The 24,921-nt window shown below is 46.5% G+C and overlaps 1 protein-coding gene across 5 annotated transcripts in view; it reads left to right on the forward strand.

Moving 5' to 3' along the window:
- LOC107222422 (transcriptional regulator ovo) overlaps positions 1 to 24,921 on the forward strand; it is a 64,587-nt gene that overhangs the window by 36,599 nt on the left and 3,067 nt on the right. For 3 of the 5 annotated variants that reach the window (XM_015661784.2, XM_015661788.2, XM_015661785.2), the window contains exons 3-4: positions 23,321 to 24,256; positions 24,375 to 24,921. In XM_015661784.2, the coding sequence (XP_015517270.2) occupies positions 23,321 to 24,256; positions 24,375 to 24,921 (1,483 nt within the window). Of the gene's footprint in view, positions 1 to 14,048; positions 14,969 to 23,320; positions 24,257 to 24,374 lie in introns of those variants that run through there. The other 2 variants (XM_015661786.2, XM_015661787.2) reach the window with 2 other exon arrangements.

Genomic DNA, 24,921 nt, shown 5'->3' on the forward strand with positions numbered 1-24,921 from the left:
GAAACATCTGTGGATGTTTCGTTATCATTGACCTTGGATACCAAAAAAAGAAATCTATCATATAAATCAAGAAGGTCGATTAATTCGTAAATTATCAAACGATCATTTGCCTCGTTTGCAAACATGCAGCGCCTGCTTTCGTACCTATTCTATTACCTTTTATACCATCACACCATTCACGCTTCGATCTTGGAGAAATGTATTTTCTTATTATCATTTCTCCTCTCGGTTCGTATTATACATATCCAGTTATAACGATAAGGTACACGATATCGCACGACAGATACAACATTTACGCGTACATATTATATTCTACCCGGAGGACATCGTTTCGAGTGAGTCTCTCCCTCTTTCGTTACTAGAGAATTTTTTACTCTCTTCAAGTCTACCCTGTGCAGTGAGCCCCTAATTCCTAGTTGAAAAATAATTTCACACCCGCAGGCGGCCTTATTACCCACAGTTCTTGGCAGTTCCCGATGAATTTTCAGTCCTCGGATCGATCAAATTTTCAGTTTAAGTCGATTCCTTTTTTTTTTTCCACCTCCATTTTTTCACCCCGTGCAGTTATGCAGCTTCGGTAACGAATTAGGGTTGAACATATCCGACCGATAATTATTACCTGTCACGGCCACGAGAAAAGAAAAAGAAAAAAAAAAAAAGGAAAAAAAAAGTTGAAAACCGAACTTCACAGGATAAAATCGTACGCTACGTCTGTCTCGTTCATGGTCAAATTATCATTTCTACAGCGTAAAACACCGTGCGGATGGTGGTATAAATTTCACACCGTATAACAAATCGTGGGCGTCGCTGTTCACCACGCACGCATAATATAACAACATACAGCTTGTAAAGCCATCGTTACGGGTCAGTTGGTCGTGATCAAAGGTGGTATGCGATATAACGGTGCTTTTCGACCCCGCGGGTCAAGGGCGCTCGATTTCAATTTCGCAAAATCATTCGTTCCCCGTCGTAACGCGGCGATCGGGAACACCTCCGTATTCCTCAAACTTTACCGCCTTCTTTCTTATATTTTCTCCTTCTTCGTTCATCGTATCTTTTCCGAGGCTCAATTCGACTACGAACGTTTTCTAACCGAGCGATAATCGAGACGATATATCCACAGGACCGACCGCGAGCTTGCAGGAGGCTGAATTTAGCCACGACAAACGTAACAAAACCTGAGGGGAGGGGGTGGAAAAAAACGTGTGTTTCAAAATTTTATCGATATCGAGGTAGGTATTTGAGTTTTAAAAATATATTTTTTTTTTTTCGAAAACGTCAATCGTCGCAATAACATTTGTATTTCATGTTCGTCTTCATTAACTTGCCGAGGGCGTCGCGACGCCAATGATCGGCGTCGTCGACCCACTTCTTTACAGCCACTCTTGCGGCGTGTCGAGGGTGTGCGTCCTAGGATCGTGTACGTATACATTCGTACATTGATACATTGTATGCGCACACGGACGCATGACGTAACGCTAAAATTCTATTCGTGTCGTAAGAAGGTTGGCGGCGAGGAAGTCGATGTGCGCCGCCGCGGCTCCGCCGGTGCGCGGGTTCATTGGACGGCGTCGGCCGCGCGGATTTACCGTTACCCGCGGCGCTTCTTGGCAAAACCTGCGTTCGCTGCTCGCCCCGGCGAAAGGAGGGTGGAGGACGGAGGGGGAGTGGTTTTTTCCTCTTGATTATACTCTCTCGCACGGCTCTCGGCTCCTTTTCTTTCTCTTTCTCTTTCTCTTTCCCCGCCGCCACCCCGCTTCCGTACAATAATATCGCGGGGAGAAGGGGACCGTCCTTGTCCTTGAACTCTCGCGCGAAATTCTTTCGGGAATTTAACCGTGCGCCAAAATCCTCGGCGAACTAACGCTCCCTCTTTTCGTTTTTTTTTTGGTTAACGTAACTGTTTGACACTTAGTTCTAAAGTTACTAAAAAATTGATTCACGGTTTCTAACCCTCTAGCGATTGGCTTTATTTAGCGAGAATTTCACGATTCGTACCGTCAGTTTATAATTTTGGAAAATAAACGGCTCAATAATTGGGTCTAAACTTGTCGATAACTGATAGGTTTACCTTACAGGTACGTACGTGCTAGGTTTATCCCTGTACCTAAGAGCTTTTAGTTATTTTCTATCCGGTGACTGTCCAGCCGTGAAGAGGCGCTGCGACGCGTCCTCCGCAATTCCAACGAGGAAGTCGAAGAGCGTCATCGCGCTTTGGCCTACTTCGCGCTTAGCCGATTCTCTTGCATCCTTACACGTGACTCGCCTCAAAGGATCGAGAGAATCGTTACGCGTTGACGGAACGCGGTTCCGGTCCGGTTATATCCGTACTTCTTCGGACCATCGGATCGTTTCTTTCGGCGAACCGGAAGCAGCGACATCTGGATCGATCGTATCGATACTCTGGCCGAAAATCATACACGTTCGTACGTATGTCACGCGCGTGTAATCGGCTCTTCACGCTGGTCACGTTCACTCGGCGAACAAATTCTATCGCCACGTAATGCAGAACCAGGTCGCTTAACATCGTCGACTCTGAATCCGCCGTCAGCCAATGATGCAGGCTCTGTAAAACTCATCGACGACGGGAAATACACTGGAGATAAAAATGCTGGATGCTGGAGAACGCACTAAAGGACACATCGTTTCGTTTTCTCAAATTATTCAGACATCGAACCCGCGATTCTACCATAGGCTCTTTTGCGTCTCAAGTTCTCACTCGTATCTAGCTCTGTTCCAATTCACCATCAGATCGATTTCCTGCCGCACAGCGAAAATTTCAAAATCACGTTGCGCGCCAGGAGAATTAATTTTTAAACGTGTTCTATGGGAGAGTGAGGAGAGTGAAGAGTAACAAGTAGAAATAGGCAGCGGAAAAAGTCGGTAACGCTTTTAACCGAACGGCGAAGAAGGAAGAAAGAACAATGACGATACGCCCGAGTCCGCGGTCACACTTCGCGAATCCGAGGTCGTCGACGTTATTTTTATTCGTCAAGGGGAAGTCGGGACTTTCAATTAACTGCCGTTACCGTCGTGTTCGGATGTACACGACTACGTCGTCTCCGTCGTCTCGGCAGGTGCAACAGGTGACTGTAAAAATTATACCTTCGCGGTGTCATGCATTTTCATTAATTCGGGTAGCTCCTCCGAGAATGGATCGTTGAAGGAATCGCATCGAGATTCGATCCCGAGGACAAAAGTCGGTGACACCAATGAAGCTCGAAGCTTCAAGTCTGCGGGCGTAAATTTGCGAGTGAATAAAAACGACGGAGTAACGAATTCTCGAGGAAAACAATTTCATCCGCGAGAGTTCCAAGTCGTTGTTTGACTCTTGAATTTATTCGGCTTCAAATTCTGATTCACGTTTTTCTGCGCCATACGATGATGCGCGAAACTGCGAAAGCATGGATTTTAATGTCCTCGTCGTTGGACATCCGATTCCAAAGAATCCCGATGACCGATCGAACGCCAAGCGATTGATCGCGATCATCGCATGACCGTGACGCAACGTCGTCAAGGTAATCGCTGAATTTCTATACGTTTCAACCGGAAGCGCGACATGTCTGGGTCAACTTACGTCAGGTTAGGGATTAACTCGGTCCCTCGACGGGCCGCGAGAGTCCGCTGTTTAAACGGCGAGCCACATCCATACATACACACATACACACGGTATAATAAACGGGGGCCCCCGATCTACTGTTATGTTTTCGATGCTGTAATAGATTCGACGGAGAGCAGCTGTGTACCGTTTTGCCAGCCGCTAGCGGATTTCAGTTGTGGCCGCAACGACGGCGCAGAGAGTGAAATTACCGCCTCTTCTCTCTTCTCTCTTTTCTCTTTTCTCTTCGCACACGTTGCGCCGAAACCCGTAACACATTCCGCCGTAACAGTGGAAACGATAGATCGGGAAGAAGGGACACCTCGCGTCCAATGACGTACGATCGATACAAGCGGGCTTGCGAAAGAAAAATGTACAGCAGTAAAAGTGAAAATTGAACAGAAGTGATATCCGAACCCGTGCCTCGCGTGTCTTTGGCTGTCGCGATAACGGCGTACCTCTGCGATAGTTGCCCGTGCAACGATGCGTAAAACAAAGAACCACACTGGTACCTATCATCGATGCAGGTACCCGCTTCTGAAACTCAGTTTGATACCGTATCCCGCCGATTGACGGGGCGCCACGGCTAACGTATCTCGAATTGCGCCTACATTGCTCGCTCCGACACGATTACCGTATACGCCTGACTAATTGTAAATAAATAAGGTGTAATTCCTGAGATCGGGTAGCGACGCAAGCGTTTCGACGGTCGGGAGGAATCGATCTCAACTCTGCTTTTTCAAAAATCCGTTTTACGTTCGATCCAATTTAAGGGGCGTATCGATCAAAATAGCCTGTATAATCGTAGACGCGATTCGCTGCGTTTACACCCGACACGCGCATACGTGTATGTAACGTATGTGCTCGGAAAGAGACTGGCTCGAGTATTTTTCTCACCGATTCGTGGGACCTCCGCGGGTTTATACTCGAGAGAAGTCATGGGAAGCTCGCGACTCAAAAGTGTAGCAACAACGGTAAGGTTGCCGCTGAGGGTAACGCGTCGAGCAGAAGGTGAGTGCCAGGTAATGGCCCCGAGTGCCTACCTCGAGGACAGGACGTCGTGTCAAAGATGAAAAAGTTGGCCGGGGAGTTTACAGCCTTACCTGTGCGGCTACCGCTTCACTCCCCGAGTCACATTACGCGTTATTTATCCTTGTTTTCATTCGCGTTCAGCGCTCGTGCAGTCTATTTTACATCGTTAGGTGCGCCTCGTGTCGTAATTGCTTTTTCCAATGGGAAAAAGAAAATTTATACTTGACACCTGTTGACCTGCGCGTGCGAGTCAGAATTGCGGTGTAAAATTTTCCGCAACATAGGTACTCTTGTACCGAAATTTTCCAGGCATTCGCGATTAAAGCTCCGGTACGAAACTTTCGGAAAGGGATGAACGGAGTGAGTACCGATTACGGTACGGATCTGTAATACCGTTCAAAAGGGATCGGCTAGTTCTGCTAATCTCATGACCGCCGGCCCAATTCTCAACGGGAAATTCTGTCTTTCCAAGAAAATTTCTATAGAAATAGAATTCGTTTCAGAGTCAAGGGACAGTTCAATTTACGAGGCATCGCTACGCTGGTTCTGGTGAATTTTCCTCAACTGTTTGCCGATGGTATGAATGCTTGCGGTAAAGGCGTTCAACGAACAGCCCAAGTGTTTTTGTTATCCGTACGTCTCGAGACCGCGGTTAAAGAGATAATTGCGCTCGAATAATCCTTTCATTTTACACGCGGTTAAGGTGATCGCCGAGACAAAGTCGCGGGTCAAAGTTCGAGGGCAGTCTTAAAAAACAGTCGTTGCGCTCTTCGCGTAATTAGCTGTAAGCACTAAAGCTTTCACGCCTCGAAAGAAACTCGACATCTTTTCAATTCGACGTCATCACTGAGAGCTTAAGATGGATCTGACGGAACCGCTGCGTTATAAGTATTTCACATTTTACCACGCAACTCACACGGAGACACTCGTCGAAGCTCCTTGTGTCAAAGGCTCGGGTCGCTGCTTAGAGGGTCCTTTTTGCGACGGACATACGTAGGCACATGATTCGTTATGCAAATGGAACGGAGAACTGCATCGCGCAGGTTCCGAAGTACAAATCACGTCCCGCAGCTCGGGAAAAAACTAATTACACATATTATTACAGATACACGTGTATATATATATATATATATATATACACGTGCATGTGTATTTGTAGTAAAAAATGTAAAAAATGTAGTCATAAATTTACATCCGATGATTCAACCGTGCAATGTACTTCGCTTGAATATTTCTGCAGTACAAGTTTGTATGTACATCGATCGTGCGTTGAATTTAGTAATTAGCATCGTCAAGTCGTTATAGAGTTTAACGTGCAGTTATACGTTCGACGATTAACACTGCGGTTGTAAAATTAACGCTATTGTTGTAACTTTTATTGCAAACAGAGAAGAAACAATTACAACACCGCGGTGTGAAATCGGTATTCATAATTTTTTCACTTTGTGATTATACCGAATTCAGAAACAGAAGTAGAAACCAGCGAGCAGTCAGGTTATCAACATATTATACCCGTAATGCGTCAGTATCATTGCTCTGAAGACAAGTTTCCGCGTAAATTGTACGAATTGCCGTAACATGAAAACTCCTACGTTGTCCTCAACGTGGAATCAAGCCGGGTATTTCCTCGCCTCATCTCGGAGGTCCGAGTCTCGGTTTTCGAATTAACGATCACGGAATGTCCGCAGTCCGTGATTTCTTCACCATGCTGAGGAGCGGGATTGTACGGCATGTAAGCAATCGGTTTCGCCTCGGCATCACGTCCGGAATCCCGTAAGTTTCTTCTCGCAGGGCGGCAACTCTTCCGATTTCAGAGCCTGATCCATGATCCAGGATCCAAGATGCTCGCCGGTGCAACAACTATTCGCTTATTCCGCGCGATTTTTTCATCACGAAGAAAGATCTGTCTGTTGATTTAAAAAATAGACAGGTGTAGGTTTAGGTGCTTAAAAAATTGCGATCGTTCATCTACCCGAACGATGTAGATCCGTCGTCAAAATGGCGGGATAATGTTACAGCCAGCACGAGTAAGGTAATTCATCTCCGAGTCGATGGCACAAAAATTACTGTTATTCACCCGCGTCCTGCCTGCCGCATGTTTCGCGGATTAAATACCGCGAGCGGGATGCATTCTGGGTCGAAGGCGAAACTCGCACTTTCCGACGAGAAGAGAGTCGCTGCAACGCTGCAGCGAATAGCCGCGAATTCTTCGGACCATCGTTATCCCTCGGCACGATTTCGCGAAACGATTATTCATTCAGCCTCGTTCTTCGATTCTTTAAGTTATCCTTGGAAATTCAGTGATAAAAGAAAAATTCAAATTCGATATTTTGATACATCATTTATTTACTTTCAACAAAATCAACATATTTATAAGTTAAACGTTCGTCGAGCGTCGACAAAAATATATTTCAATTTCAATTACTTTATTACAAATTTTTATTTTCTCACGTTTTGCTTCATGTTCGGCAATAACTCGCACAAAATCATTCGAGACAAAACATGAACAGCTTATCGCACGCGTAACAGTAAATTGCATTGAAGAAAACCAAGCACATGCACTGTAAGTTCGTCGATCGCAATCATTTTTTGTCCAGCTATTATACCTACGCATGCTTCCAAACATTTTTTTTTTTTTTTTTGTTTTTCTTTATCGTTACATCGTTATCTGTATCAGTTCCACGCTGGAAAGAAATCTCCCCCTCAAAAAAAAAAAAAAAAAAAAAAAAAACAAAGGGGGGAGGGGGGGGGGGAGAAAGAAATAAAACGAAATAAATCACCCGATCATCGTGCACCGGAAATTCGGTCCGCGGCTACGTTACGAACTAGGCGAATTATCCGCGAAGATCAGCCAAGTCGATCTCCGAAGGTACGTATGTAAAAATACCTGATATTCTCGAACGGCTCTCAAGTTCAGTGGCACCGTGGCGGTTAGCTGCGCAGTTTTCGGTCGCTGCCTATCATCCTCCATCCCACACGGAGTGACTCGCTCGAACGAAGACAGAAACGACGACGTTACGCGTCACGGCACTTACCTGTGCCAACCGTAACGCCGTTACTTTGTTCATCTTGGTTTTCATTTTATTTATTTATTTATTTATTTATTTGTTTTTCTTTTCTCATTTTTTCCAATATCGATCACGCTCGTCACACAGGCGTACCATTATTCCCGAGGGGTTCGCAGTGCCGAGAGAGCCAAGGGGAAGATCCAACGAATTATTTTGGATCGGGCGAATCGCCCCGGCTGCTTTCGAATCCGTGGAATTTTACGTCGAGACCGATCGGTATAACGAAATCGATGAGTGGTCCTCAACGGGCCCGCGTCTCTTGACCATAACCGGTAACCGTTAAGCAACCATTTATGCACTCTCAGCTTGTAATACGTGCCCGATCGTACGAGTGATCTGTGTCATTGAGTGACCTTGAACATATTACACCCGACGTCGAACGATCCGCTGCGAACTGCACGTACTGTATTGATTTACAGCCGCAATTCGCACTTGATCGCGATACAGGCGAGCCAGTCTCGCACTTGTAAATCCGCGAATCTTTAACATCGCCTAACGTTTATTACACGACGAAGGAGAAATATCTCCCAACGTCGATACGGGTGTCGAAATTCCAACGATTCGACGGAGAGATAACTCGGGTCGGGTATTTAGGAAATTTTCACCGTCGTCGATCTGAATTTCAGACATCGATAAAAGCCTCGAGAAATGGGACTCGCAACACCCATTCAACCTCCGAGCGAAGGATGCGATCGATTTCATCCGCTATTGCATTCGCTTCTCATTCGTGCGTTATTACGGACACGCCACCAACGCAGGGTGGTCATTGATAATTACCGCATTTCAATGTCTAACGGTACAACAATAAGATAGGTCTACACGTGACCACGCCTTGACCGTCACGCAGCCGGCTCTTAGTTTCAACCCAAAGGAATCGTGCGGCTCGTGCAGGTACGTCCATCCTCAATTTGTGGAAAACGCTCGGCGATGGTTTATTGGGGATCCACCGGGGGTCCTTCCGAAGTGTGTCGAGGCGTCGAACAGAGTCGTTGGGCCCTGTGGTCCCCGGCTAAGTGCCGACGGTTTACCTGAAATTACTATATTACCCTTTTGTTCCTAATCTCCAACCCCTCGCTCCGCACCGGCGTTGTTCGCAGGGTCAAGTTTTATGCTAATTTTCCAATCTCTCGAGGACGCAGTCAAACGGCGACCGACAGAAGAAGCGTCACAAACAATTTGGGAAAATCCTCTTACAGCGGCGACTGTTGTGTACACAACTGCTTGACATTCTGCTTTTGCCAATAACCTGCCACGTACCGTATTCTATGGGTTTTCACGCGGGGAAAATTTGGCAGGGCACTTCCAGGATACGGGGATAATCCGTGTTGTTAGGGGCATTTAATTAGCTGTAACGATTCATTTCGCAAAACTTTTCTGTAATAAATATACGCTCGCTTTCGACTATCGGAAAGTTACGAATAACTCTCACCCGATATATCTTTGAGCCAGTCATCGATTCTAACCGTTCGTTTAATCCGTTCCGAACGGTTTTTTGGAATTTCGTTTCGACTGTCGATTATTTCAACGTATCTCGCGTGTTAAAAATTCTGTTTCCGTTTACGACCCTGCACTTTGAAGTAGCTTGAAACTCGGCTGAAAGATGATGTACAAGGTCGATGTTTCCGAAACGCGAGCGATGAACCGAACTACACGCGAATCGGTGCATCGGTAGCAAATCCGTAAGCAAAGACGCGAATCGTAAGGCATGCAATGGAAATAAAAGCCAGGCTATTAATACAACATCCACACCGGTATCTCTGTCCTTTTTAAAACTTATACGCGTGTCTATCGGTCCATCTGTCTGCCTGCCTGTCCGTTACGTAAGATAGGTATTCTCCGATAAATGGGTATCTGCAAATAGCGATAATTTGCCAGCCTAGCCGTACAGCTAACTATGCCTGCTGACTCGCTTTACGGCTATAACAACCTCAGCAGCACTATAGGTAAGCTGTTGTGACGCGAAAGGCGCGCATAAGATCAGGCGAACGCACGAGATGTGCCAGTCTTTGCCGCATTGTAATATTTTGCTCATAAATACATGTATGTATAATATACAGCTGTACAATAATTGTGTATTCGCAGCGGTAAATTTTGCAAACAGACGCAAACGCGTAGGTAAGCGTTGTAAGCGAACGTGTGAGTGCGATACTCCTAAAACCGTCGCAAAAAACATATATCCATACGTGAAGAGGTCGATAGATAATTTACCTTGTACAGAGAGCTTTTTAGAGGAACCGTAATTACAGATATACAGCTAGGATGACGTAAAGCTTGCTTCGCGTCGCGCGAACGTCACCGATGAAAATAAAGCTCTACGAGCGATCTTCGACGAGGAATAAACGAGAAGAAAAAGACGCGCAAGCTTTGAAAAGGAACAAGGTAAATAAATATTAACGAGCGTTTTAACCGCTATACGCCGTAAACCGACAGCTCGTCTCGTATCCAAGCTGCGCTGGTATACCATATCCGTCAATTGCGTCACTTCGTCTCATACCCACAGGTATAAGAACAACTCCGTGCACACACGATTCTCCGCTAGTCCCGACGACGTGTGCCTAGATATTACAAGCCCAACTCCGACACCGACAAACACACTCGTGATTGCGAGATTACGATCGAGCTCGAAGCCGGGCTGGCTGGGCTAAGAGTTGCGCAACTCCTCGCCTTACCCTTGACTTTGACTCGAGACTCGAGTTACGCCGCGGTATAATTGTACGATACTAGCTCTGCTCTAGCGTAGTGTGTGCACCTACCCTACCTATCTGCAACGCGAAACTACCTTTGCAACGCGATATGTATCGGTGAATCGGTCACCGTATATCTCCGGGAGTGCAGAGGTGTGCAGATCGCCGGGAAAACCGCAGCCATGTTTTCATCGACTCGCGAGCCCGGAGCCAAGGTGTTAAGGACGAGATAAAGCGACCCCGTTTTATACACGGTCATCGTTACGCGGTCGGTTCAACGTCTAACCGAACATCCTCCTCCTCCTCCTTGTTTTTCTTCTCCTCCACTCTTGGCGGAGGAGGGACCGCGCAGAGGACACCCGGAGAAAGTATGTACCGGGTCTGTTGCACGGTCCTCTGATCTCTCTCACCTTGGACTTGAGCCACCGAGTCGCGACGAGCCGGGCGTGCGGTGTATCTATTATAATACTACTCTCTTCTTCGTGACCCGTTATAAGATTTTGCTTTTTACTCAACGAAGGTTGAATCGTTCGGTGTGACGGATCGCGAACGGAAGAGGGAAGTTTGAGACGATGGGTGTACGCGATTCGAGTTGGCGAACGCGGAAGTCCTTTCGAAGGTAGGAAAAAGGGAGATGATAGCTGAGAGAGAGAGAGAGAGAGAGAGAAGATGGAAGAGGAGGAAGAAGGCTTCCTCCACACGCTCGCCACATGCCGTGACGAGTCAAGTCTCATTTTTATCCCTCGGCTTGTTATTACACAGTCTATGAACGCACGAGTTAAGTGCATCTTGTGCGATCTGTACGGTTGATGATCGTTACCATTCCAGTCATGTTACGTGCTTGCTCATGTACGGATGCCGTGTAAGCGCGTATAGTGTTCAAAGACGGGAGCTGGCCAGCCTATATCTTTTCATCTCAAGCCCGGCTAACGCCGCTAATAGGTTGCGTTTTAACACATGTCGAGTACTATTATTTCATACTCGCTTACGGGCGGTGGGCAGGATCGGTACAAGCGGAAACTCGTTTTGGTTCGAGGACATCGCGATGCCGGAATGGACGTGGATCCTGTCTTTCGACTTCGCCTCTGTGTGCGCGAATATCAACTTGTGACGTAATGCTCGTGAGAAATATTAAAGTTAATTGCCAGAACGGTATATAACGCGCGTGTTATGCGAATAATTTAACACGTCGGGATGACGATTATACTTATTACGATTCGTCCCGCAATACGGAATATTATACCGGACGATTTTACCAACGCGAATATATCATTAGATTTACGATACGATCGAAGAGGTGATCGCCCGCCTGCAGCCATGTTAGACGTCGCGGTTATAAACGATCGTTGACAATTTTTCTCACATTTCTAATTATACTCCGGATTCTCGATCGGCAGCTGCAGCTGCCGTTACTTACACGAAGAAATTAAGGAAAATACCGATCGACGGTACGATCCTTTAAATTGTCTCGAACTTGATTCTTTGACCTGATTTTCGTTCCAAGGGTTCCGCAAGCTTCCGTCACAGAGGCAAATAGGTATGAACTTTAGAAAAGATTTACCGACGACGGTATTTGCGTTCCGTGCATCGATGAGATCGAACGGTGGCTAGTGACAACCTCTCTTCCAAAGCATGACATTCCAAAAAGACCAGAATTCAACGAGATCTAATTTCAACGTTTTCGTTACGAATGGAAATCGCCTCGCCCCGAAAGACCTGATTTTAGGGCCCCGCGCTCTCCACGAATTATATCCGTGTGCCGATCTCCGGTTCGTTATATAGCCAAGCTCCGAGGCTTGGTGAACCCGGGAGCAACGCTATATTCCAAAATGTATACCAGACGCATCTAGGAGCCAAATCACGGGAGTATAAACCGGATAGATATACTTCGTCGTGTCGCAGAGAACCTGTCACGGTTTACGACTTGGAGGAGAAGAGGGTCCTCCAAGGATCAGCCAAAGAATTCTGGGCTACGTATGCAGGTCGCCCTCGCAGCTCGGCGTCCCTATAGTTTCCCTTCCTCGTTTTTTTTATACTTTCATATTCTTTTTCTTGTTTTTTTTCGCACTCCTGCGAGACTTCGAGGCATCGATAATACTTGTTGCTTTATGAAGCAAACGCCCTCGCGTCTTGAATTTCGATGTGCGCTGCACACTGCGGACTTAGCAGGTATCCACGGCCGAGATAAGTCGAGACAACCGTCTAAGAATAGGATATAACACAATGCGTTACGCGAAAAACGAAAGGGAAAAAAATTTTCAAAGTTACATCGGATGCGAGAAGATCGTTCGGTCAAGGTTTTGGTCCGATCTGTTCGATAAGGTGCGACGAACGTCGATGTGTAAAGAAATTTGATCGAGCGTTGCGTTCAAACGAGTAAAAAGATAACCTTGACAGTACCTACAGACAGAACGGATGAACGAAGTGAAAGCATAAACGTGACGGTGTAGGTAAATCCTAGGTACACGTGATATGTAACAGGAGTATGGTGAAAATGTGAAAAATTGATTTACGGTACAGGGATAAATGAGAACCTCGTTGCACGCGATGCGAAATTAAAACGATACCTCGCCGGAGACTTGAACGCGTGGAAGATGCATATCTTCGAAAATTTCACAGCGGCAATGTGTTCGATGCCTATTAGTAAATTGAACGCGCGAGTTATCTTTGGTAAGAAATTACCGTAACCCAATAACGTTACGTAGAAGGTTACAGAGAAGTTTGTTACTCCGGGGTTGACCGCGGTGTTATACAAACAAAGTTCCAACTTCTTCACCGTTCGAAAGTCAATCAACCGATACGTTCCGCGTTGTATGAGAACGATTGAAAAATAATGGTTAAATCGATGCACGCGTATGTGGGTAACGTGTGCATTATAGGTGAAGGAGAGACTCGTCACGACGACCGGTTAACGCACACACATCCATCCATCCATCCATCCATCCATCCATCCGCACAAGTCGTGTGTGCGGTATCCGAGTGTAATGCCGTGAGGTTCGAGGAGGAGGCGGAGGTTCGCCGCACGCAACCTTGCCCGTTACGCGCATGCGTCGTCTTCCCTCCGTGCGTTTCCCTCTTCCTCTTTCTCCCTCTCCTCACTCTCTCTCTCTCTCTCTCTCTCCCCCCACCGTCGAGCGGCCATTCCGAACGGCAAAAGAAGGACCCAAATGCAGCGCCGTCGGCGTCGGCCGCAGTTAACGATGGTGGGGGAATTCACGGCCGGCGGACTCTCAGGGGGTCCCGTCCAAGAACTCTTGGACGTCTCAGTCGCTCGCGAGATTTCAGTCGTAGTGAGCGTCGGTCCGAGTTTTGTTGGTACTGTTAACAGTTAACCGAGGAAAAATAAAAATAAACGTCATACGTAATAATAATAATAACAATAATAACAAGGAGAAGAAGAAAACAGATAAAAGCTGCGCCGATAATACCCTTTGCTTTGCTTTGCTTTTTTTAATTTATTTTTTTTTTCTCGTTCATCGTTCTGGACATAATATTTCTACATTTATAAACGTGCGAAGTGTGACAAAATTTACTATACTCCACCTGTTGCATGTGTATTCGATTTTTCTATTCCCGTACACGTACGTATGTAGACTTTTGTTTTTAGGCAAATTTTTTTTCTTCGTTTATTTATTTATTTATTTATTTTTTTTTTTTATTTTTTATTTTTTTTCTCACCTTCGTTCTCCGTACGTGTATCGCTTGTGTTTTTCGACGGTATAAAAAATAGCCAATCAATGCAGAACTGTAAATAAACTTTCTCGGTGATTTGATTTTTTTTGGATTGTCTTAAAGCCGTGTATGTTAATCGACGACGCGTTGAAATTAAAGATGTGCCGTGTATGAAGAGGATGAAAAAAGAATTGTAGATAAATGTAAAAATCGTTGAGACAGGAAACTGGCAGCTGGGATGAATGGAACCCCCCTTGATCGAATACGCGATCATTGGTAGCGGGTCGAAGGTGTAACATAATCAATGCGATACATAATCGTATAATAACAAGCAGTGCGCGGGACCGAAGTGAAAGAACGTTGAAGGTAGTAGCTGTTAAAAATCGTTAGATAACCGGTTGTTAAGCGGTATATAATTAGCCGAAGATACGCTCAACCGTATCAACGTTCTCGTCCTTGAACTTAAAACATTCCAACACACGGTCGGCCGATATTAAAATTTATACCCCGCGAAGTGCAAGTACTCGGTGTACTTTCTCTTTTGTCTTTATCTCGGGTGCAACCGCAAATCAAGCGCGATACTATCGACGATACTCTTTACGAAACACACACACACACAAAAACACCTGACCGACAGTGAGCTCGGTTCAAATGGTGTCATCAACGCACAGTGAAGTGTCGGGAATTTGAAACGCATCTAAAACTCGTTCATCGTTGCTGTAAACAGTGACGTGGTAGAGCGTGAATTCGGTACAAAATGCCGAAGATATTTTTGATAAAAAATCGGCTGCACCAGCAGCAGCTCAGACTACTCGAGACTCAACATCTCAGCAAGAGTCCACCACCGTCCTCGGGAAAGGAGAGTCCTTTGGGGGGATCGGAACCTCTCAGTTTGATCGTCAATAAGCACCAATGTGAGTATGCGTATTGCTACACCTATGCCTAAATAAGTCGACAAAGCTTGGCTTGTGCATTATACGCGCAACGGTGAAAGCTCAGGAGCGAAAATTCAACGACGTCTAGGCGTACGTTTAATCGAACCGCGTCGCGAACCAGTTTCGAGAAATTGCGCGCCCGGTTTGCAGGTGCAACCACCTGAGATCCGCAGGTGTATCAGGAGTCAAGGTCAAGTGCCAAAGGCCACAAGGACCCGGAATCCTGCGAGCTTAACGACGCCTGAATCGTCCAGGATTCGCGGACGCCTTTAACTGCTTTCCGGAATCCGGGATCCGATTCGCGAAAGTCGAAAAAAGGTAGACCGAAAAATAACGGTGGGATAGCCGGCGTTGCTGCTGCTGCTGCTGATGCAACGGTATTGTGAGTAGGCGGCAGCCGATGGACACCTACCGGAGAAGCCGCTGGTATACTCTCGGGACGCATTATAATCCTAAAACTGGTTTCTCGAAACGGGGGAAGATCGTCCTGAAGCTCTGCCGCGCCTCGATCTTCGCCTCGAAATACGAAAATTTTCTTCCCCTTACCGCCGAGCAGATCGTCGCTCTGTCTTTTCTCCACTCGTTAACGCGTAGCGATTGAAAGATGCAATCAAGCTGATTATTATCGGGGTGTAAGAGATAGTTGCGTCTGTTCGCACGGCAGCATATTCCTGTAAGATGAGAAGTAACGGCGTTCAAAATCCTCGTAAACCCGTCGAGTATTTGTAACGAATCTCGCGACTCGTCGTGCTCGGCCGCAAACGCCGGCGATTACTCGGTATCGAGAAGAGGGCAGGCTCTCCTGCAACGGCAACACGTCGCCGAGGTATGCGATCCAACCGCGGAGACCTCGATGCCTGGGAAACGACAACCGTCGAGTCACGAACCAGCCAGCCGGCACATATATTGACCATATTCGGCCGACTCGACTCGGTGACTCGCCGAGTTCCGCGGCCGAAGAATCCGCGAAACGCGCAATCGAACCGTGAAAATTTGTCCGAAACGTCAGTTTCCGTTTACCATTCGTCGCAGGTACCTGCCGTACCAGCAATGCGAATCGGAATCGAATCCGTAACGCGTCAACGAGTCGTATATTATCCGGCTGTCTTGATTTCGAGTAAATATCGAGAATCACGTCGTCGCGTTGATTGCTGGTAGCAACGAAATCGAATCGACGAAAAGTCTGCGATCTTTTCGCGCTGTAAAGTCGCCGCACAGCCGCTCCGCGTATCGCGGCTCAGAGACAATACTTCTTCACCTCGTGTAATTGCCTCTCCGTCCTCCTCACGGTCAGGTATAATATTATAGAGTGGCGAGCGGACCGGTAGGCCGGGGGTGGGTGGGGGGCTCGGGACCAGTTCTTACGGGCCCGGTCTCAGGGCCCACGACTGAACGGGCCCCGTACAGCACTGCGCGTATATGTGTATAAACGCCGAGGCCTGCGTGCGGTGGAAGGGACGGCTACCGGACGGATTAGACACCCACAAAAGCACTGCGCGAGAACGATGCGGATGCGTGTTTATAACAGGGCAGGTATCGCGTCCAGACACCTGTGCAACGGCTTACAGTAGCGAAATTACGCGAGCGCCGGGCTGGAACGCGACGAACGGTTTTATTCTACGCCGTGTCGTCGTCGGGCGGACTGATAAAATACCCGCGTATACCTTGAGGCCCAACCGTGCGGATTCTCCGCGAGGTCGTCATCGCGGTCATCTACCGGGGCCAGGGCCGCGATAATTCTACGCGGAATCTGGACGATTGCGAAGTCTAAGATGCCGGTCGCACCGTCGATCGTGTCGTACGTAGAAATATGAAAAATTTCACGATTATGCAATTACGCGTTTCGCGATTCATCGGCAGGTCGGATGAATTTCTCTTTCAATAATTCTTCCGTTATACATATGTATGCGCAGAAATTATTGCGACAGGTCAACTCGGGGTTTTATTTTTGCAATCGTATTGCATGTTTGTAGTAGATGAATATTGAATATATATATATATGTATGTATGCACATTAAATTTTCGTAATATTTAATTTTCATTGTTACATATGTAATTTTAATATCTAGACTATGCTGTATTACTATCCGTATAGTAATTGTGAAAAGTAAATCGTTTCGATTTGGTTTTTATCCAAGAGTTTTCCGTTCCGGTAATTATTTGTGATCTGAGAAACCAGCGTACAAAATTCTCTGTGCACACAAGTTATATACATAGCGAAAATTATACATTATTCATAATTTATAGATATCTGTATATTTTTCACAGCTAAAATAATTGAACAGAATTTTTTATTCAGATCGCAAAACTATATTTCGAATCGTTCCGAATGTAGATACCAGTTTACTAATGCTGCATGCTGTTAAACTCTCGTCGATATCGTTCCAATATATTATGAAATTGTTATTCTCGCGATCGTCGTGAATTTTACCAAATCATTAAAAAAAGCTTTCGAACGACGCTTGCCGGGCAGCCGATGATCAATCGTCACTGCAACGCATACGCCGTTATATTAAAAATTACATATCATCATGTACGCGCGAGTTATCGTCCGTTACGAGTGTTTAGATGTATACCTATGCATGCATGTATACGCCTCGTACCACCGCTTGGTACAAAGTCGAGAAAAGTGATAAATAATGACGAAAAAGGTTGAGGCAAAGAAGTTGATGCAAATTTATGAAAGCAATTTTTAAAAACACATAATCCCGTCAAGCCCATTTCCCAGGTACTTTACATACGTACGGATTACGAAACCCACTCGCATACATATATAATAGCTGCTCGTTTCAACGATTCATATAGCAAATATTAATCACTTGATCGTAAATAACGTAAGAAATATGCGCGTGTTAAAATTTTGGTATACATATATATATACATACAGGGAAGGTTTATATGGACATATTATAAGCACATAACAGATATCGATTCGAGAGCCTTAGAAGTATATAGTAAGTACCCGACGTATGCAGGAATCTGTTGCACATCCAGAATTAAATATATTCAATACAAATAACTTGATGATTGTTGAATAAAGTCGAGGTTTAACTTTCCGCACTTGTAGCCTCAGCGTGGTACGAACGTACGTGCGATATGCATATTCCCGTAAGACTGAAAGATCTCTAAATCACTGAACACCCCCGCGGACGGTAAAATACAGCGGCATGCTGCACCGTGTATATACGGTATATAACAGAGGGTCATGCACAGCAGGTTGACATCACCGCAAGCCTTGTGTGTGCGGTGCAATCGGGCAGGTACATTATATGCCTGTTTATTGTGCTCCGCACGAGACGAGGGGCCGATTGACGATCAGAGCCGTTGAACCAGGGAGCGCGTAATAAGAACCGCGATCAACAGCCGTTGGTACATACATACGTACATACATACATAGGTGTATACCACCTATGTTGTTTTACATTCCTTTCGCGTTATCTGTATTTTAAGTATTAATTCTTCTTCTTTTTTCTTTGATTTTTTTCTTTCCTCCTTTCCTTTCGTAGCTAATTGTTTCTCCTTTCGTCATTTTTTCAATAATACGTACGTTACGTAGGTAACTGCAAGGATGCATGTACGTACGGATACGTACCTGCTTATACTACACCTGCAGCACAACGAGAGAGAAAAACCTCACTCACGATACCGCTATAAAAGTGGGTCTCGCTCTACTGTTCTTACGCGCTCTCCTGTACCATGTGTGTATGTGTGTATATACAGGTACCGATGTAAATGTACACGTATGCATATGCGTATGTATATATATATATATATATGGCCGTACAAGGTCGCGAGGACGCGAATATCGTGGTACATACATATATAGGCGTGTCTCTGTGTAATATTTGGCTTGCAAAATAATATACTTGTGTACAATACACCTGCACTTAGCTGTATTGCTAATGCTACGCGCACAGTAAACCCGCGTAATTGCTTATACGTTGTGGATTTGTTTATATAGTTACTTAAACATAGTCGAGTCGTTGCAATTAAAAAATCGCTTGCCTTGATTATAAATACAGGGGCAGGTATCGATATCGTATATAATCGAATGTTGAATTTTTTTATTTCTTTTTTTTTTTTTTTTTTTTTTTATTTGCCTCTTATATTCTTATGGAGAAACTGATTCGCATATTACAGCCGGTTATGGATATAGTGAGCTGCGGTACCGAATCGGACGCAATTCTCTGATGACGCGCAGTTTTGGACCCAATACGTGATACTTTCGGTTTACAATGAGATGTAATGAAAACACGCTGCACATCGTGGTCGAGCTGTTTCTTTTCTTCTTCTTTATTTTTCAAACTCCTAGACATACGTTTGTCTCTTTTCCCTGTATACCTAAACCTCGATCATTGGTACTACGAGAATTGGAATGGAAATGAAAAAAAAAAAATAAAAAAAAAAAAAAATAAATAAATAAATAAATAAAGAAAAAGAAACTTGCAATTTCATATCGACAGACGTGCAGTATTGGAATATCTCGGTTTCCTCTATCGACTTTATCAATTCAAATACATAACGAAACGAATAAATGTATGCAGTCATGTACGAATAACCCTGGGTAGGGTAAAGTACAGCATACATGCAGAGAGAGTCATTCAGTAATTCAGTCAGTCAGTCAGTCAGTCAGACAGACAGTCCCTAGGTGACCTGACGTAATTGATCGTGTGGTCGATTACCGGCGCACATCCAGATTTCACTTTCGGTCGGTCGACGAACAACGCGGCGCTCTGAAAACTGCACGTGAATCGTCTCTGTGTACACATACACGCGTACACGCATACCTAGGACCAAATATCCTCGCACGTATAGGTCTGCCTGTGTTATAATTTGAGTGTGCGACCCGGGCGCCGTCGATCATACATAAGCGTACGTACCTGAAGCGCCGAAGACAGGTGGCCCAAGGGAAGAGAGGAGGAGGAGGAGGAGGAGGAGGAGGATGATGGCCGTAGAACCACAAGTGGAGAGGAGAGGAGAGGTCGCCGTTAGGCGAACGCGTTTTACCTGACATTGAGCCTGTTCCTAACGCGGAATGGCGCAACGACTGTCACCGCGCCGAGTTTACGCGGGTATAACCATGCCTTCATGGGTATACGTATTACACATACGCATGGTTGCGGTCTGCAATCCGCACATGCCTACACAGACGCGTGCCGAATACATCGAATGCACGGATCCGTGATCGCGGATAGAAGAATTTTAAAACGATTATACGCTCTTAGCGACGATCTACATATTATACCCATGCGCTGTTATGCGTTTACATTTTATCGGACCGATGTTATAATAGCTGTATTATTATAGAGGCGTATGTTACTATAAACTTGCTCCGAAGACATCAAACCTTTCCCATGCGCTCGACACTCGTATACCTACAAGTCGAGTATTTGTGTGTGATTACTAATTGTATAATGCGTAGAGCGGAGGAATTTAAACAGCGTCGCAATCGGATACCTGAACATTTTTTAACACATCTATATTAACGTAGCGAACAAATGCGACAGATAGCAGTTACCGAATTGACTCGTTCTACCCGTTACAATATAACACAACGGAGCGCGCAGGCGAAATGGTAAAGCGGTGCTGGCATTGACCTGAATTTTCCCTGTGTTTTAACCGTACACACGATATATGTAGGTACATAGGTACGCATACATACATATTGTGCATGCCCATAGCGCCCGACGAGAACAGCGATTGGTGGATAATGCATACGATGATGCGTAACCTGAATTGATTCGCGTTCGAGTTTTATGCTTGTTAAGATTAGAACCCGAGTAGGGGGGTATGTGGCTAAAATTAAAACGGATACGCTAATGGCAAACGGTTAACGAGACACGATTCTCTATCCGGGCATTCAAGTCTCGGATATTGCCGAGTTTTGCTCACACGCGTAGCCTCCGGGTCTTTATCCGTTTTATCCGATTTATCCGATTTCGTATCTCTCTTGCTCGCGAGTGATCTCACACTTGGCCGTTATAAGATCTAACACTTTGGACCGAATGGTTTCCTCCTCGACAATCTTTCACAGCGTGTACCTGCACGTACAGGATTATGTCACGCACACTTACTCGCAACGCAAGCCCAGCTACAAAATTATACCAGATCTTAAATGCGTATATATTTCACGTACGTTTACTTACACCCATGCACAACGTACGTAGATATAACACTTGACTCGGCAGGCAATGGCGGGCGAACGGTGAGCGATGTTAGCGCGTTTTTTCACGTCCATTCCATGCCTCTATCTCCGAGCGTGTTCTCTTCGCCTAACGTTTTTCCCCTCTCTTCTCACCTCTCGCACGTATATCCTTCTGCCCACGGCGCAGACATTAGCATCCCGATCACGAGTCACGGCGTTTACGTTCAATACATTACGTTTATAGCACGGACGACGGCGCTTTGCTTTGCACCGTGTGTGCCTAAGGATTTTGGTGGTGCCACACGGCGACGATGCCTCGTCCTCGGCGTATCCTCACCGTTTCTTCTCCATACCCACGTCCGCGCGTTATGTGTGTACCTATAATGCTTTCGAAGGTTGCTCAATGATTTCCAGTTTACGCTTAGTCCCGGCCGGACAGCCATTTTCGATCCTCTTGTAACGCTCGGCGTTAGAATGCACGTGACGCAAGGCCCTGTTACGCAATGCGAACGGACCACTAAATAAAACTGTACAATTTTACGTCCTCAAATTTTTTCAATTCATCGTTCTCGCACTTACCTGCTACTATGTATCCACCTACATCCGTAGCAATACCCTGTCCAGCTCTTTCGCTCTACAGATTCGATTTTCGTTACTGGGGCGAACGAGGTTCCGGACAAAAATTTCCAACAATTATATATACACGAATTGCGAAATGAAAAGGAATATATAAAGTACCTTATGTACCGGTCTGCAGACGCGGAGTCGTGCGCATGGTTCACGGTCGCCCGATTTACGCTCGAACGCTGACGTCCTCGTCCCGCATTCGATAAAATCGATATACTTATATTTCGCTGTCAAAGTCAAGAGAATTAAGCCGGCGAGACGCGACTCGTTCCCAGTTTTTTCCCCCACATACATATACCTTATACCTATATGTGAGTATTTTTATTTTTTTTTTTTCTCCTACCGGTCTGACCGGTACCCGCTGCACAGTCTCGTTCGCGACTCCTTTTGGGCGATGCTGCGGCATGCGGTTGCATATTCAGTGCGTTTGGAGAACAGGTGGTAATTTGCAGGCAAGAATAAGTAATCGATTTTTTAAATTTGAATTTCTTTATTCTTTGAATTGTGGGAAAATTTAAGCTGTTTCGTTGAAAATTAATCACTTTATCGGACGCATCAAATATTATATATGTGTAATACAACAGTAAACTGTGCGGCTGAGCCGTCGTAAAGGTCAACCGATTAATACAGCTTCGAAATATATGTATGTACAGTCCAGCGTTCCGAGAGTTCAAGAATCTCGGCAACGCGTCGTTATTGCATATACGTATAGGTGTGTGTATGGAAGTAAGAAAAAATAAACAAAAATCAAAAATACTCGGCATCAAACCGAATTATATGATGTAAATTAGCATGTTCTCCGGGACGACGACTTAATCTTGGCTAAATTATACACGGAATCGCGTCACGATGCAACGGTTTAGCATACTGCAGATGAAACGTTAGGTAAGAGAGGGAGAGTGAGATGAAAAAAAGGAAGAGGAGAAATACGCTGAACCCGTTTCCGACGCGCCAAAAAACAATACAGGTATAAGGCACGGTCAGATGGGCGTTGGATAGCGACCTTCTCGAGTTGATCCGGGGGTCAGTTACGAGCTGGTCATAGCCGAGAGACAGAGGCGAGATGAGAGAAAAATAGAAAAAAGAAAGGTATAAATAAATAAATAAATAAATAAATCAAGTGTCGGGTTCGAGGAAGAAACGAATTCATGAATAAGTGCGCAGCGCACACATACAGCGATTTGCGTATCACGCCTGTATCTACATACTATAATCCGGTATTTCTGTTTCGCGGGTTTCAGTTTGCACGTCATTCTGCATGATACAGGTATACATCTGCACGCATGCTTAAACCGTGATGGAAAGTTGGCAAAGTGTTCTGAAATTGTAATTAGAATTGAAATTGAAATTGAATTCATCCGTCAGCCTATCTGCACGGAGAAACGGAGTTTTACCGACGAGAAACCGTCGCGCGCGGCAGTGACGTCGACGTCCCAGCTCAAACCGACGCTCTGACATGAAGAGAGATAGTGATGGAGAGAGTGGTGGGGAGAGGGAGGGAGCGATGTAATATTGAAACGAAGGTGTATGCTGAACCGGGTCTCTTATCTATGTTTCAGATCGCGACAGGTCAGAGGACGACCGAGCAACTACTCCAGAATCGCTGCGCAGCACGAGTCCGGTTGGGTCTCCTCCTCCACCGCTGCCGCCTGCGTCGGGAAGACCGTCGACGCCGACGAACACCCTTCCGCGACGGTTCATCTCCAGCATACTCGGCGGCGATGTGCCATACGGAAGCCGGGGCCACGTGCTCACACGAGCCGAACGCAAGGAGTACAGCAGCCCTCCGATTGCTCCCACCGAGCAGCTACCAACTGCCGAAAAAATCACACTTCCACCGGCTCAGACACCCCCGAAAACACCGCACGTCGAGCCGCCGACTAGAGTCTCTGTGATTCGGAGGGTCCCGCCCCAGGCGCAAACACCGCGACGTGAAGAGACGAATCTCGAGGTGCCGAGGACACGGGAACCGGAACAAGAACAGCCGATAGACTACGCGGTGCCGAAGAGGAAGGGCGAGGTCGAGGAGGAGCGCGGCAGAGACGGAGCGAAAGCCAGCTGGATCGGGAACTCGATCGCACGGCCGCTTTTGGCGATGCGTTTGTCGAACACCAGTCAGGTCGTGCAGGTTGTTCACGTGGCCGCCGGTCACGGGAGGAATTCTTCCGGTACCGGAAGCGGCGGCTCGAGTGGCCAAAACTCCGGCTCCTCCGGGGGCGGATCATCGGGTGGCAGCGTAAGCTTCTCGGGCGGCGGTGGCGGGGGCGGCGGAGGCGGCGGATCCTCCTTGGGGGGTGGTGGTGGCGTTGGCGGAGGAGTCGGCGGTGGAGCCGGGGGCGGTGGAATGAATCCAGGAGGAAACGGGGGTCGCGGCAATTACGGACCCAGCTCACCGCCGACCGGATCCTTGCCGCCGTTTTACGAATCCCTCAAGGGCGGCAACAACCTCGCCAATTTTGCCAACCAGTACAATGGCAGTGCCGGAAATACACAAGGTACGTATAAAAGACTTGTGGTCCGCGCGAATGCGATGAGACATGTGCCGATCATTCCACTTCTCGAGACTCGCGTAGCCCGTTGTATGCTTCATGATTCATTTCGTGACGATTTCAGGAAACAACTACCTCACACCATCGCCAGCGGTGGGAATGGAGTGCGACACCGGTCAGCAGGACCTCGGTGGACAAAACCAGTACGGTGCGCAAGAGGGAAAACAGTACTCATTGCTCCAGAACGTCTGCGCCTCGTACGGACTGACCTTGAAAGAGGAGGAGGACTTCTCGGCGTACAAGATTCAGCCCGGTGACCTTTTGTCCGGGCAGTACGGCGCCTACGACGTTAACGACACGGGGATGATAGTGGACGTAGTGACCGGAGCGGTGGTGGATCCCCTACATTTCACGGCGAACCTGACCAACTTCCCTTCGCCGTCGGATCACACGGCCCTCCTCGAGAGCCTGGGCGATGCGGCTGACCTATTTTTGCCGAGGTTGCCAGCCAACGAGGGCGGCAACGACCTTCTGGACGACTCGCTTCACTCGCCACCCTCCTCCGGGAGCACGATAGGTCAGGACGGGCAGATATCGACCCCAGTCGAGCCCAGCGTCGATCCATTTCCGGAGCACAATATCGCCCTCGCCAGAGGATTCGACGCCTCCAG

The sequence above is a fragment of the Neodiprion lecontei genome, chromosome 6 (genome assembly GCF_021901455.1).
Source record: "Neodiprion lecontei isolate iyNeoLeco1 chromosome 6, iyNeoLeco1.1, whole genome shotgun sequence".
Lineage (NCBI taxonomy): Eukaryota > Metazoa > Arthropoda > Insecta > Hymenoptera > Diprionidae > Neodiprion > Neodiprion lecontei.